This window comes from Oratosquilla oratoria, chromosome 9, assembly GCF_046742065.1.
Source record: "Oratosquilla oratoria isolate Oo_2021 chromosome 9, ASM4674206v1, whole genome shotgun sequence".
NCBI classification, from domain to species: domain Eukaryota; kingdom Metazoa; phylum Arthropoda; class Malacostraca; order Stomatopoda; family Squillidae; genus Oratosquilla; species Oratosquilla oratoria.
The window spans coordinates 78,523,515-78,540,657 of NC_134785.1; the positions used below are offsets into that span (position 1 = coordinate 78,523,515).

The window sequence follows — 17,143 nt, forward strand, 5'->3', positions numbered from 1 at the left end:
CTTAATAATTTGTCACTTAGCATAAAATTTAAAGTTGAATGGGAAGAGGACAACAGCATTCCCTTTCTGGATATACTAGTGATCAGAAGTCATGGACATTTGGATTTTACAGTATATAGAAAACCCACGCATACTGGTAGCTATTTACATTTTTTTAGTTACCATCCAGAAAGGGTTAAACCAAGTGTTGCTTCGGGCCTCTATTTAAGAGCATTAAGAATTTGTAGCGTTCAATTTTTAAATAAAGAATTAGAAACAATAAACTTATAATTGAGCAAATTGGGTTATCCAACTTGGTTGTTGACAAAAGCTCTTAGCAAGGCAAAAATCGGCTATTATAAGAACTCTTCCCAAACAAAGAACCAGCATAATTGGGACAATACTTATATAAAAATCCCATACAACCATTTATTGGACAAAGCTTCTAAAATGTTACTATCCTAATAAAATTTTTCATAAAGTAGTAAATATACATCATAAACCCAAATCAGATAATAACCCAGGAGTATATAAACTACCTTGTAAAGATAGTAATGAGGTCTATTGGGGTCAAACTGGTAGGGACCTCAATACCAGAGTAAAAGAGCACAAAAACTCTGTCAGGTATGCACAAAACAACTCCGCGGTCTTCCTCCATACATCAACAAGGGATCACTGCATAGATTGAAACAATCCAGAAATAATTTATAAATCCAATTGTAGCTTCAGGAGATAGTTGAATCTTTCCTCATTAAACACTTGCCAAATTTCAATACATCAAAAGGGCAATGGTCAACTGATTGCATAACAACTTATGCTGTGAATAAATTATTACCATTACCGAATCCGCCCCACCTCGGACATGTGACTTGAGCCACTTCCCCTTGTTCCTACTTTATACCTCTCTCACTGTATATATTCTTGTACATCTTACCTTGTATCTATCTGCTGAAGAGGACCACAGTAGTGGTCGAAATATACAGTTCGTCTGTTTCTTTTGCTTTGTTTCTCCGACAGTGGGTAATTAAAACATTTTACTAAATGTGCTACAACATTTTCGTCTTGTGATATACAGTATATACATATATGTATATATATAAGTATATATATATATATGTATATATATACACTGTAGATATATATATATATATGTATATATATATATGTAGATATGTATAGGTATATATATGTATATATATGTAGATATGTATATATATGTATATATATGTATATATATATATATATATATATTATATATATATATGTATATACATATATATATATATGTATGTATATACATGTATATATATATACATATGTATATATATATATATACATGTGTATATATATACGTGTATATATATATATATATATATATATATATATATATATATATATATATATATATATATATATATATATACACACACACACATATGGGGGGGGGGGTCACCGATTTAATGAAGAGGCCTTGCTGTGGATGTGCTGTGTCTTGCAACACTGCTTCTGACCAAGGGCAGTGGACAAGGTGCAGGGATGACCCGTCATGCAAGAGGTGCTAAAATGAGAGGGAGGGTGGAGGGGTGTGGAGTGTATTCAGGGATGGAATGGGTGGGAATGATTTTATGCCTTTTTCTTTTTGGCTACCTCCCTTGTAAGGGGGAAAAAGCCTAGGTATATGTATGTATGCATGTATATATATATATATATATATATATATATATATATATATATAAAAAAATATATATATACATACATATATATTATACATACATTATATATATATATATATATATTATATATATATATATATATATTATATATATGTGTATATATATATATATATATGTATGCAGAAAAAAAACACTGGGAAATAAGAAGCTTAGTCCGAACATTTTCGTCTATTTAAGACATTATCAAGGAATGCACAGATACAGACACACAGGTGGATATAAATATACATAAAGTAGAAGACAAGCGAGGAACATGGGAAGGACACACAAGATGCTTCATAATCAGGTAGGACGTTTGGTCACATGTTTTATATATATATATATATATATATATATATATATAAATAGAGATATATATATATATATATATATATGTATTATATATATATATATATGTATATATATATATATATATATATCTATATATATATATATATATATATATATATATATATATATATGTCAAAATCGAAAATATCGATATGATAGGAATAAGACATGGTTAAATGGTACAGAGTTCGAAGCTGAATTTAATATTGCGGGATTTAAACACTTTCATCAGGATAGAAACCACAAGAAAGGTGGGGGTGTTCTATTGTACGTTAAAAACAATGTTCATGCTTGTGTTTTAGAGAAAGTGAAACAGGATGCATATGACAGTTTGTGGGTTGAGTTAACCCAAACAAATGGACAAAAAATGAATATAGGTGTAATATATAGGCCAAAGACATTATCATTAGCAGACGACAAACTGTTATTTCAAGAACTGTCTAGTTTCTGCAACCGGGATTTATTGATAATGGGTGATTTCAATTTTACTGACATTGATTGGATGACCCTTGAACATGGCCATATAGGTAGTCGCTTGATTGATTTTCTTGGCGACAATTACTTAATTCAGCATGTAAAAGAGCCCACAAGATATGGAAACTTACTCGATTTATTGATCACTAGCCGCGAAAGCATGGCAACTGATGTAGAAGTCGGTGAATCTGTTGCAAATAGCGATCACAACTTAGTCAGATTCAAACTCCTAAACAATTTTAGAATAGATACTTGTGCTTCTAAAATACCCGATTTCAGTAAAGCTCAGTTCATAGAACTACGTCAGGAGCTTCAGCTTACAGATTGGGAGGCAAAATTAAACGAAAGACCTGTAGATCAGATGTGGGAAATATTTCAAAATACGCTCACTAAGATGATTCAAACTTACATTCCTTTTAAGGACAGACGTCCCCCGAATCAGGCTCGCCCAAAGTGGCTCGACAAAGAAACTGAAAAAAGTATTGCTAAAAAGAGACAGGCTTATAAGAAATATAAGTGCTCGGGTGCATCTAATGACTATGAAAGTTATGTATCAATACAGAGAGATTTAAAAAAGACAATAAGAAAAAGAAAACGACAATACGAAATGAACATCGCTGAGAAATCCAAAGAGAATCCCAAAGAATTCTATAGTTACATTAGAGATAAAAAGGTTGTTAGGAATCACATTGGTCCACTATTATCTGCTGACGGTCAACTTGAATATTCAAATGAAGGAATGTGTAATCTCTTAAACAATTATTTTAGCTCGGTATTCGTAAACGAAACACCTCAAAGTGAATTCCAAACTGAAACCTGTGAAAAGTCTGGGGTAAACTTACTCACTACGGTAAATATAACAAAAGAAACAATTAAAAGGTGTATAGACAAACTCAAAGTTAATAAAACACCAGGGCCTGACGGTTGGCATCCAAGAATCTTAAAGGAAATGAAAAATGAGATTGTTGTTCCATTAGAAATTATTTTCAAGAAATCCATCATATCCGGAGATGTCCCAAGAGAATGGAAGCTAGCTAACGTTACTCCCATATTCAAAAAAGGTGACAAAAAGAAACCAAATAACTATAGGCCTATTAGTTTGACTTCGATCGTAGGAAAAATAATGGAAACTATCATCAGAGATGCTATCGAATATCATTTAGAAAGTAACCGTTTGATAAATGATAGCCAACATGGTTTCAGACGGAAACGTTCTTGCGTGACTAACTTACTCGAATTCTACAACACAGTTGTCTCGAATTATGACAAAAGAAACAATATAGATTTAATATATCTAGACTTTGCAAAAGCTTTTGATACCGTCCCACACGAAAGACTACTTACTAAATTAGCTTTGCATGGAATAAGTGGTAGCCTATTAGGTTGGACTAGTAATTGGTTGAAAGGTCGAAAACAGAGAGTTGTTTTAAATGGAAAAACTTCTGGATGGAAAAGTGTTGCAAGTGGAGTTCCTCAGGGTTCCGTTCTTGGGCCACTTCTATTCATAGTATATATAAATGATATAGACCATGGACTAAAATCTACTGTTTCCAAATTTGCTGATGATACAAAACTGTGCGGAGTGGCAAATGATCACTCAAACCAATTAGATATTCAAGAAGATTTAGATAAATTACAGCAATGGTCTGAAAAGTGGCTAATGAAATTTAACACAAGTAAATGCAAGGTAATGCACATAGGTAAAAATAACAGCAAGTACGATTACAAGTTATTTGGAAATTCGTTAACAAAAGTGGATAGTGAAAAAGATCTCGGCGTAATTATCAGTAACGACCTCAAATCATCCAAGCAGTGTATTTCAGCCTCTGAGAAAGCAAATAAGATTCTGGGATTGATTGCGCGATCTTTTGATTTCAAAAGTCCATCACTCATTAACAAGCTATATAAATCGTTAGTTCGTCCACATTTGGAATATGCTGTTTCCGTATGGTCACCGAATCTCATTAAAGACATTGACAGACTGGAAAAAGTACAACGGCGAGCCACAAAACTGATTCCAAATATCAAAAATAAATCATACGAAAATCGACTTAAGCACATGAATCTGTTTTCCCTAAAAAAGCGTAGACTCAGAGGTGACTTGATACAGGTCTTTAAGATTTTAAAGGGAATTGACAACATCAAAAGTGACCAAATTTTCACATTGAATGAGAATCAGACAAGAAACAATGGTCTCAAACTGTCCTGCACAGGTAGTGCAATGTAGTTCAGTTCGAAGCTTTAAGAATCATTTAGATAAATACCTAAGTAAGATGCTGTAATTATTATAATTTATGTTATATTATTTGTTTTTGTTTTGTTATAATTTGTCTGTCTGATTTTCATTTATTATTAGTTATATGTCAATTTATTATCATTTACTATTTACCTGTTTGTTTGTTATTCAACTATACCAATGCATTTATTTATGTATTTTAATTGTTATTTACATTGTTATAGTTGTTATAGTTTTAATTTATTATTAATATGATTTTTTTTTTTTTTTTTTTTTTTTTTTTTTTTTTTTTTTTTTTTTTTTTTTTTTTTTTTTTTTTTTTTTTTTTTTTTTTTTTTTTTTTTTTTTTTTTTTTTTTTTTTTTTTGTCGGCATGCTTTGCCTTTGTAATCCTTTGTATATATACATATATTATGTGTCATTTTGACAATTGGAAATAAACTCATGTGCTGGGATTCGAACCCCCGCCAAAGCGGAATACTTCATATAAAGCGAGGACTGTACCGCCTGTACTGTACTACACTGACCCTTCAAAACAGAACGTGAACTAATTCGTTCTGTTTTGAAGGGTCAGTGTAGTACAGGCGGTACGATCCTCGCTTTATATGAAGCAATCCGCTCTGGCGGGGGTTCAAATCCCAGCAGATGAATTTATATATATATGTATATATATATATATACATAAATATATATCTATATATTTATATATATATATATATATATATATATATATACATGTATACATATATATATATATATATATATATATATATATATATATATATATATACATATATATACATATATATATATACAATATAAATATACATATATATATATGTATATAGATATATATGTATATATATATACACACACACATATATATAAATATATATACATATATATATATATACATATATATATATTTATATATCTACACATATATATATTTATATATATACACATATATACACACACACATATATATATATATATATATATATATATATATATATATATATATGTATGTGTGTGTGTGTGTGCAATTACAAAATTGCACCAACACTCTCAGAACTATCATATTAAGAGAGACTAGCAAAACTTGAGCTACAGACATTAGAGCAAAGAAGAGAGGAGACTTGATAACTATTTATAGAATCATGAAAGGCATAAAAACTATTGATAGAGAGGATCTAATACAATGGGTGTTAGAAATACAAGAGGACACGGAAAGAAAATCAAGAAAGACAGTAATAGAGGAGACCTGAAAAAGAAAAGCTTTCCCCACTGGGTAATAGACGTTTGGAACAAGTTAGATGAGAAAGTGGTGTGTGCAAAAGCAATACACAAATTTAAAATCAGTCTAGATAAATTGAGATATGAAGACGGGACACCACGAGCATAGCTCCCCTTCCTGTAAAATACGAGGTAAATACAAAGAATCATGCCGCCTGCTAACCCCGTCAACTTGATAAATCCATCTCAGTGGTTGCTACATGGATGTGAAGCAATGTATGCTGCCACAACTATTCTTCTTTTCTTTTTGATAGTCCTCTGTTGAGCACCTTTTTTTTTCCCCAATCTGGTAGGTGGCCAAAGTTGTCAAGGTGGATGAACAACTGCCCCACACCCAAGAGTTACAAGGTTAAGTTGCTACAGGTTGTGAGCTCTTCCTAATGCATTGTCCGTTGAATTGCACCATTGTAGTTTTGGGTGTGAAAAAGAAACGAACAATTGAGAGAAAATGGCCTTGTATCACCTACGGTCATTTTTGCTACTAAGCCAGTGATACAGGAAAGCAAAAATAAATTCAAAGTCTGGTGGGCTCTGACATCACTTTTGTGCTCATATGTTTATCAATCCCTCTACCAGTTTCTCCATAATAAATAACAGGACAGTTTTTGCATGTTTCTTATAAATCAAGTTGTTCTCTTCTGCTTCAACCTTGATAATGTTTTTGTTTCTCACAACTTCACCTATCATGGGCCCTGTAGTGTACTGCTGTAAGCAATTTCTAAACCTGCTCTGGTGAGAAACTGTCTCATTTTACTCAAGAGTTTTGAGTTGGGGATGGACAACAAAACTGTCCCTTTAGTTATTATGGAAAAACTGGTAGAGGGGTTAATAAATGAACATATGAGCACAAAAACAATGTCAAAGCCCACCAGATTTTGAATTCATTAGTGGTCCACCTTGACAACTTTTGCCACCTACCACACTGGGAAAAAACAGAGGAGCTCAACAGACAACTACTCAAGAAGAAAAGAAGAATAACTGAGGCAACATACATCACTTCCCATCCATGTAGCAACCACCAAGATGGATTAAGTTGACGGGGTTAGTGAGCAGCGTGATCTTTTGTGAGGCTAGGTGGTGTGGGAGGAGGAACAATGATCACTGAGGAACAGGATAAGCTGAGAGTATATGAGCTGTCAATGAACTGCGTACACTCTGAGGAAGTCCTTTTAGACTGAAATGTTAGCAATAAAAATCCAACAATTTTTGGTGTTTACCTTACCACCCTTTCACTCTATATATCATCATTCTATCTATATACCAAGGGCTTTATCCTCTTTATAAGGGAGGTAGCACAATCAAATGGCACATACCCACTCCCACCCATTCCACTCCTATCCAACATCCTTTCCTCCCTCTCATTTTAGCTCCTCATGGATGAAGGGTCATCCATGTATCCTGCCCACTGCCCTGGGTCAGAGGTAATGAAGCAAGACAGGGTACATCCACAGCAAGACCATTTCACTTAATCAGTGATCACCCCTCTCTGTCCCCTTATGTGGAAAATAGAGAAGACAGGGAAAAATCACTTAGGATTGCATCTTGACATCATTCATACATAACCACTCTACCCCTCCCTTCTTTGCATCTCGGTATCATCTATATACAGCCATTCCCCACTCATCACTATCTCCTGCCTTTCCCCTTCCTTACTCAACAGACATTTCCCTCTTGCTCAAAACCCCTTTCCCCCCTTCCATCCATCTCATCCTAAATCATCATCTCAAATTCAATCCATCCACCTCTGCCTTCCATATCTTTAAATAATCTTTTTTTCACTCATTTCTTCCATGTGTCCAAATCATCCCAATGCCCTTTCATCAGCCCTATCTGCCATCTCTTTTTCCACCTCCACTCTCCTCTTTCTCCCTCACCTCCCAATTTCTTACTCTATCCAACCTTGTAACCCCTAAGACACTTCTCAGACATTTCATCTCAAATTCAATCTTCTCCTCTCTGCCTCTCTTAAATTCCATGTTTCTGTCCTATACGGTGTTGTCAGCACAATCACTTTTTCATGTAATCTCCTTTTTGCATCCATTCCCAGATGCCTATTTCTCATGACACTTTTTAATCCCCCAAGGCATTTACTTCTCTCAATGTACAATCTACCTCCACCTCCACTCATCCCTTTCCTACCACATTCAACCCCAAATACCAAAACCTATCCACTTCCTCCAGCCTCTTTCTCTTAGGGATTACTTCCAGCTCTCTGTCATTCTCTCCCCTTGAACATCTCATCACCTTATTTTGACCAACATTTACCTTTATTTTTTTCCTATTGCATACCTTTCCAAACTCTGTTACTGCCTTAATCCCTCCTCTGATCCTACTACAAGTGCAGTGTCATCAGCAAACAACAACTGGCTCACATCCCACTTCTATTTTCTTAAACCATCTCTAGTCCCTTGCCCATTACCCTCATATTTATTATTTTTTATTATATATATTTTTTTCTTTTTCCATTCTCCTGCTTGTGTTTATAATCTGATAGGTAAGGTTTATGGCTCTATCACAGATCTGTATACCTAAAATTTTCATACGATATCCCATGGGGAGAACTTTGGTTTTTGAGTGTACATGTTCTCCTAGAGTGATGTTGGTATATATGTTAGTATTCTGACTACTTTATTTTATATTGTTTGTAAAGTATCTATGTTTTCCTGATTCTTGGAAGCCCAAGCTGTCAAAGTGTAGTTGAATTTGACTCTTTTCAACTGTTTGTAGAACGTGGTTTCTTTCTGTTGTCCAAAGCCTGTGTTTGCAATTGGTTTTAATATGTTTATTTTCATGCTGATGTTCATTGTCAGATCTTTGACATGAGAGCTGAATGTGCCTTGCATGTGTTCTCTTCCAATGGAAAGGATTGGTCATTCAATTTCACTCTTGAATAGATTTTTCATGGTTGTCTGTAGTGAACAATATTACTGCTAATTCTTGGGGGTGAGGCTTACATTCTACTATTCCTGAACCACTGTTCTAGTTTATCTAAGTAAATTTGGGTGTTATCAGCAGCTATTTTGTAGTTGCTATGTTTAGTTACTCTAAGGTCATCAGTATAGATAAAAGCTGTGGTGTCATTCTGGCTCTGGTGTTGAGAAATCACTTGTGAAATGCATAGGTTTTCTTGTTCTTTGGGGGTCTCCACTGTAGTGCCATTTTGTCCTAGGAGTTTGGTTGTTGAGGGTGACTGCATTGTCTGCTTGTTAAGATATTTGTTAGCCATTTCTTGTCATTGTTGTGAGTTACTCTGCACTGTCTGCCTGTTAAGAAATTTGTTAGACATTTCTTGTTGTCATGAATGTATTTATGATCCTTTTTTGACAGTATACTACAATTAGGTAAATACTCAAACCACAAAACAGATGCTCCTTAATCTGTTCCCCCATTTTCCCTTGCACGAGACCCATGGCACCCAGGACTCTGACTACAGTTAAATCCATGTTACTTAGTAAAGAGATTTTGTGTTGCTGTCTCAAAAGGGCTAGTATAAGGTAATGTAGTACAAGGTGCTCTGTTTCCTGCATGTTGATTACTTCTGGAGCAACTGGGGTCTGTTCCCAATCTATTTCTGTGTTGGTACCATTCTAATACAGGGTGGTGACTGTAAAAGTAGTGGAGGCATCAGCAAAAGCATAGGAAAGGAGACTACATGGGTTCAGTCATGTGAAGAGAAGAGATGAAGACTATGTGGGAAGGAGAGTGACGGAGATGGAGGTACAGGGCAGATGCAGGCAAGGGAGACCCAAGCTGTGCTGGAAGGACAGACTGAGAGAGGACCTTAAAGAGAAACAGCTGAAGGAGGAGCAGGTCATGGACCGAAACCAGTGGAAACGACTAGCAAGGAATGGTGACCCCATATGAAAATAGGAAATATCAACAGGAAAAAAAAATGATGACCTGAGTATAGGCATACCAATGTAATTCTTACTTGTCTTGGTCATGATTCCTCAGCTTGGTTGACTTCTGAAAGATTATGAAAAAATAAAGAATTTGGTGGTCATCCACAGAAACCAACCCAGCATGAATTGCACTGGCATGCCTACATTCAGGTCATCATTCTGTACTAAAACAGTACTAACACAGAATCAGCCTGATAACAGGCATCCATTGCCCCAGATGCAATTACCACACACAAGACACGTGTATATCAATCCTGTTTATTCAAGATCAGTTGATGTGTTAGGTGGACCATACTTATATCTAGAGAAGAACTTTGACAAGGTACCACACATTAGACTATTACAGAAATTGCAAATATTGAAGGATATAAGGAGGTAATCTACTTGGTCGATTGAATGATTTCCTGAAAGGTATAAATGGAGGATTTTTTGTAAAACTGATAGTGAATATAGAAGTAAAGAACATGTAAGGATGGAGGGCAGTAAGTAGCAGAGCTCCACATAGTTCAGTACTGGTCACAGCAATATTCTTGATATATGTACAAGAGGCACCTCATTCTATGGCCTAATATAATGACAATGATATGGCCTAATATAATGATGATGATCATCATTATCCTAATATAGAGAGACATAACTTGTAAAACTCCAGTTTTATTAAATTATAGTTTAACCTTTTTGAATTTTGCTTGAATAATTTTAAGTCTATAACAAATATTTTTTTCTGTTACAGATTAGGGACACATTGAGGAGGAGCAATTTTCTTCTTTTGAAAATGGACAAAGCTGCTCATCATGCAAACATTTGTTACCTCTATCAATATGGGTTATCCCCTAAAGAAAACCAAAAGAATATTGTGGCTACACTCAATCCTATACATGGTTGAAAATAAGACAGTTGAATAAAATGGGGGACGGAAAGCTTGGAAAGCAACCCCTATGAAAAAAAAAAAACCCTCACCATCACCACACAGAAAAAGTGACAAAATTCTTAAGGGAAGATCAATGGGATGTTGGTTTTTACTCATGGATTAAATGGCAAAGAGTGAATTTGTCACCAATGCCTATGCTATTCTATTGAGGTAGCTTAAAAAAAAAAATAAGAAAAAGTGGTGTAGGAAGGCTTTAGTTGCTCTTCCACCAAGACAATGTATTGGCTCTAAAATCAGTTATGCCTTTGCTGCTTAATCAAAATTATGGCTTCAAACTTATTGAACACCCACCCTCATCATCTGATTCAGCCCCCGAATTTTCTCAGTGATGATGACATCACTGATGCTGTGAACTTCTATTTGAGCTCTTGGACCCTCAGACATAGTATATGAACTTGAAAGGGAACTATGTTGAAAAATATGTACAGTTTTGAGGAAATAAATCTTTGTACCTCACGCCACAAACTTATACGCTGCCTTTTAAAATTAAATAATTGAAGATATGGCAAGGTAAGATAACATTTCTATGATGCTAAAATCATGAGATGGATAAAAGATATGGAAGACTGCAAACTATTACAAAAGAGAATGAGACAATGGAGCCAATGTTTAAGATGATCTTCAACAACAACAAAAATATGCCAAGTACTGAAAATAGATGAGGTCAAAAAGGTCATCAATGAACTACCCAAAGGTATACAAGACAATTACAAAAGCAAAAGAAAAAGAAGGATCTAAGTCTACTAGTCACAGACAACTTGTCACTTCACTATCAGCAAGACTGTCAATGAGAAATATATATTAGACAAACAAAAGTGGCTTTTCACTACAAAGACAAGATAATAAAAAAGTATATACATCAATGAATGACTGATATGCCTTAGATTAAAAAATTTTGTGGTGGTGTGGTCTCTACACAAAGTGAAGGATATAAACAAGTTTAGAGAATACAAAGAGCAGCAACCAAACTGGCTCCCAGCCTTGCTAATAAATCATACAAGACGAGACTAAAAGCTTTGGAGATATCATTACTAAGAAGAATGAAGAGAAAGGTGACATGATCATAGTGTTCAGATTATTATGGACAGGAGAGAAATTTGAGAGAAAAGATCCTTTGATTAAGGATGGGAGGGAATTACAAGATCATGGGAAAAAACACCACATAACTAAAGAATGTCAAGAAACAGTTTTCTGTACACATACAGTACAACTGGAATAGAGTAAAGGATGATATAACCCTAGCTAAAATCATAAATGAATTTTACACTAGGTATGATAAGAGTACAAGAGATGAGACCCCAAACAAGCAATTGTATTATATAGGAAAAAAATTCCTATATAATACAATTAAGTAAATACAGTAACACTATCCTACTCACTCTTTCGAGACATCAACACAAAATATCTTTACTGAGTGACATATGAGCTAAACTGGTGGCAGTGGCCAGTTTCCTGAGGGCCGCAGGTCCCCTGCAAGAGAGAACCAGGGTGTCAGATATATTGAATGACTGAACACTTAACCCATAAAAGAATTCTCAGAAGTAGTAAATGTAAAATGCAAAATAAATATATGAATAAATAAATTATAACAAACATTAAAAAAAGTCATACCTCTAGAAAACATCACTATTTTGAAGAAATGCAATTTTCATTTTCAAATTCTAACATCAGTATTAAGAAAACTTATGTTCACTTCCATGCAAGTACAAAAATCACCTTGATCCTTCCTAAAGAATCAATTCCTTCAACAATAGCTCGAACTGAAAATCGAACCATATTGAAAGATGCTCGGGTGTTGCCCAAGAGAAAAGCTATTACTGTCAGCCCCTAGAAAAAAAAATAAAAGAATTACATCAATCATATCATGATCAAATAACTAATGATGATTTCTTCAGGAAAACCTAAACATTTATTCTCATATATGAAAGACCATAATAACCTTGAACAGTAAATGAAATAACATGGAGGAAAGATAAAAATGTAAACTGGTTCAACATAGTATATGAGTAGCAGAAAGTGAAAGTTGTCTGAGCCCTGCTGGAAAACTTGAGTTCCAATGGTCTCTACCATGATCTCTCTGTCAGCATTTGGTTATCATAACTGGTCCAAAAATACTCTTTTCCATGACCCTTCCTTAAGAGTCTGGAGTTGATTCATGATTTCAAGACAGCTGAGAAGTCTTTTAATTTACCTCATTTTCAGAAACTTTTTATAAAAAAATAAAATAAAAACATATACAATGAAATAATAATATTAAAAATATATATATAATTATAAATGCAATAGCAATGATGATGAAGACAATAATAATAATAATAATAATAATAATGATAAAAATAATAATAATGATGAAAGAATAATAATAAACATATACACACACAACAAAATATCTAGCCAAGGCATGCCCCCACCCTTCACCCATCCAAAATCCATTTCTTTTTCCTTTTATCTTAGCACCCTCTGGATGAAGAGCCATACCCATCCAGTCCTGTGCCCATTGCCTGGGTTAGAGACAATGATTATATAGATAATACTAACAATACATATACCACAGGGCCCTTTCCCCCTTACAAAGGGATGTGGTAAAGTCAAAGCATACACCCACCATATACCCACTCCACACCTAACCAAAATCTAAATCATTGTCCTTCCCATCATTGCTACCTTCAATTACCTTTCTAAATATATTTTAACATCTCTCCACTACAGTTCTTACCTGACAACCTATACCTACCTACATCTATCAGTTCAATTCCTAATCTAGCACTGCTCTAAGATACCCCAACACCACTACATTTACATTTCTCTTAACACTCTACACACGCATTTACATAAATCCTAATTACCTACCTCTCCTCTTCATTTACTTACAAAACTCCATGTCTCCCATCCCAATTTCATTCTCCCCTACATTATCCTTGAAGACACTTCCCTCAACACTATCACACACTTACCTATTTTGTCAATGACCAACAGTGCCACTCTTTTCCTCTTTCATCACATGTCACTCCTGACATCCTATCCACCAAACTCATCCTTCCCTTTCAATTTATCTTTTTTCTGTACTAAAGTATTTTTCTTCTAATAAACATAATACCAATCTTTTCTCTTTTACTCCCATCTGTACCATGTCCACGCACATTTAATGAACTAAATATTAGGGTTCTGTCTAGAATCCTCCTTCCAGACCCTCTTATGTCTTGATTTTTCATAGGAGAAAAATACAGTGGGGGATACTCAGTCTTCTCACTCCATCCCATTTAGTGACCATTTAACGACATGTGTGGGATTACACTGGCAGCATTCTATTCCTCCCCAGCACATGGGGGGTCAGGAAGTGATCAATACAAAAGTATTATTATTCTTTTAAAAGATTTTTAACACAGTTGAATATAATAAAAACTGTCTTGATTTTCATTTTCTAAAATTTCATAGCCCCACTCTCCTTGAAGGAGAATATTATGCCAAAAGGTAATAGATTTGGGAAGAAAGATCTTGGAAGGGTACCAAAAAGAAAGGATAGCTGAAGTAAAAAAAAAAAAAAAAAAAAAAAAAAAAGTGGAGATTAGTATCTATTCACAAAGAAATGCTGCATGACTGATCTATAGGGGTAAAGTCCTTAAAACATTTATTCCATACAAATTATGTATTCAATGGACCAGACAGTATGGACTGTTGTCTGTGCTGCATTAGTGTGGAACTATTTTCATTGAAGATACAGGAAATTCAAATTTGATAACACATTTTCAACCCAGCTTGGAGACTAAGTGTTAGCCCCTTGGGGCTGCTACCTTCAAACAGATGTCAGAATCATCTCATATCACTGTCTTCAATCCATGCAGGATCATCACTTGCAAGTACCCATCAGTGGTCCTTCAATGTGGTACTTAACACAAGCAAAAGCACATATTATAAAGTCACCCAATTACTATAACATATTTTCCAAGTTTGTGATTCATATTAATTAGGAAAGTAATCATGTTTGTGGGGTCCTGTCTCCAATTATTAAACTTAGGTTTAAATCAATTTATGAATCTTGATAAGTCTATTCCCACTTATAGGCTGCTTCACTAGCTGAAGGGTCTGTAAAGAAAACTGTTACATGATATCCTTCAGGCATATAGCATAAAAAGAGTAAAAATACAAATAAAATAAATTCATGAATAAGTAAATAATAAAAACATCAATAAACATAATATAATAATAACAATAATAATATTTATAACTATAAATAATAGTAATAATAATAAACCCATGACCTTGTATACTCTAATCCCAAACCAAGACATTTTTCCATTTCAGTTTTAATCATTCATCTCCTTCATTTCTTAATATTACACTCATATCATCTCAGCTTTATTTTAATGATAGCAGGCCAAACACTTCTAATCTTTCCTTAGATGGCTTGTTTGCTTCACTGGGGACCAACATCACTGTTAAAAAAAAACTACACCAGAAACATACTACTTAACTATCTACAACAACTTATACACAACATAACCATGAAAGAAAAACATTTCACATTGAGATCACAAAACAAGTAATTAAAGACAGACCATCAAATCCCCTATTCCCTCAAAATCCTCGAAACATTAGCACATTGTTATGGTACTGGGGCAGGGGAGCTTTGCTTATTGAGTAACTGAAATTATATAATTTGGATAAATTCACTTAGTGGTAATAAGTTGAAGTGGAGAATGGTGAAGATAGACAAAATTATGGTGAATCAATGAAAAGATTAGATGTGAGCAGGGTTGAATTGCCATTAGTGTCATCCCAAAAAAGAGCTGCAACATGGAAACACCACATAGGAACCAGAGGCATGAAAATATTTTAGGATTTTCAGGGTTTGCAAGAGAATGTAGAACACTAGATAAAGGCATAGATTTAGAAAGGGAAACAAGGTATAAAATATTCTAAGAAATCAAAAGATTACAGAACTAATACATGAAATTATAGATCTGAAAGCAGAATACAGGGCAATGTATAGAGAAGTAAACAAGCTGAAAAGACAAAATGCTGAAACAAACAGGGAGCTTAAAGATCTAGAAAAGGAATTAAACCTAGTCAAAAGTGTGAAAGGATGAAAAATGAAGACACTAACAAAAATGAGGCTTTGAAAAAAGAAGTAAAAGAACTAATACAAGTGGTGACCAAAAAAGTTTGAGAAACCATAAAAAAGACAGATCTTAAATAAATAAAAAATCAATGGAAAGTGGATCAGGAAAACCAAAAAATAACTTTTAAAGAAATTGTATAAGTGGAAGAAAATGCAAAGAAAAGTCATTAAAGTAATTAAAGAGAAAGAAAATTGGGTCAGAGACAACACATACATACATACATATACCAAGGCTTTTTCCCCCTTTCAAGGGAGGTAGCCAAAAAGGGAAAGGCATAAAAACACTCCCACCCATTTCATCCCTAAATACACTCCACACCCCTCCCACCCTCCCTCTCATCTGAGCACCTCCTGGATGACGGGTCATCCCTGCACCCTGCCCACCGCCCTGGGTCAGAAGCAGTGTCGCAACACAGAGACAACACAGTTCATAAAAAAGTGTATAGTAGTATATGACATTAAAGAAAAATGCCATGTAGCTAGATAATTAAGGGAAAAAGAGAAAAAATAGCAAGAAAAATTCCAAAAGAAATTCAAGAGGAGGGGCAAGAGATGGAAAGAGAAATGGAGGAAGTGATTAGAACAGGACTATACTCTTAAGAAAAAATACAAATAAAAATTATTAAAGTCTCAAATAATAGCAGAAGTACTAACAAAAACAGCAAAATTGGCAAAAAGTGAAAATTACAAAAATATATGGATAAAAAATAAATGAGCAATGAAGAAAAAGAGAGGGAAAATGCAAAAAATGAAGCTAATGAAAAAAGAAAGTACCGAGACCAAAAATATATATATATATTTTAGAAAGAGAGAGAGAGAGAGAGAGAGAGAGAGAGTACTGGACTTGAGGCTGAGAAAATGGTAGATAAAAAAGAAAAAAAACAGGAAACAAAAAATATATATATATATATATATAATAATAATAATAATAATAAAAGTAAAGTATACCAACATAGATGGCATGATTTCAGGATTAAATAAAATGATTATCTGGCAGAAGAGAAACCAAAGAGTACTGTACTTGAGGCTGAGAAAAGTGTATATATAAAAAAAGGAAACACAGGAAACAAAAAGGGAAGAAAAAGGAAAAAATTAAAAGTAATGTAAACCAACATAGATGGCATGATTTCAGGATTAAATTAAT

At 34.0% G+C, this 17,143-nt stretch overlaps 1 protein-coding gene across 6 annotated transcripts in view; it reads right to left on the reverse strand.

Annotated features, from left to right (window-relative positions):
- LOC143028632 (ATP-binding cassette sub-family C member 5-like) overlaps nt 1–17,143 on the reverse strand; it is a 328,912-nt gene that overhangs the window by 149,103 nt on the left and 162,666 nt on the right. For 3 of the 6 annotated variants that reach the window (XM_076191038.1, XM_076191036.1, XM_076191037.1), the window contains exon 13: nt 12,597–12,707. The exons of the other annotated variants lie outside the window; for them this stretch is intronic. In XM_076191038.1, coding sequence (XP_076047153.1) covers nt 12,597–12,707 — 111 coding nt within the window. The remainder of the gene's footprint in view (nt 1–12,596; nt 12,708–17,143) is intronic. 6 annotated transcript variants of the gene reach the window in all.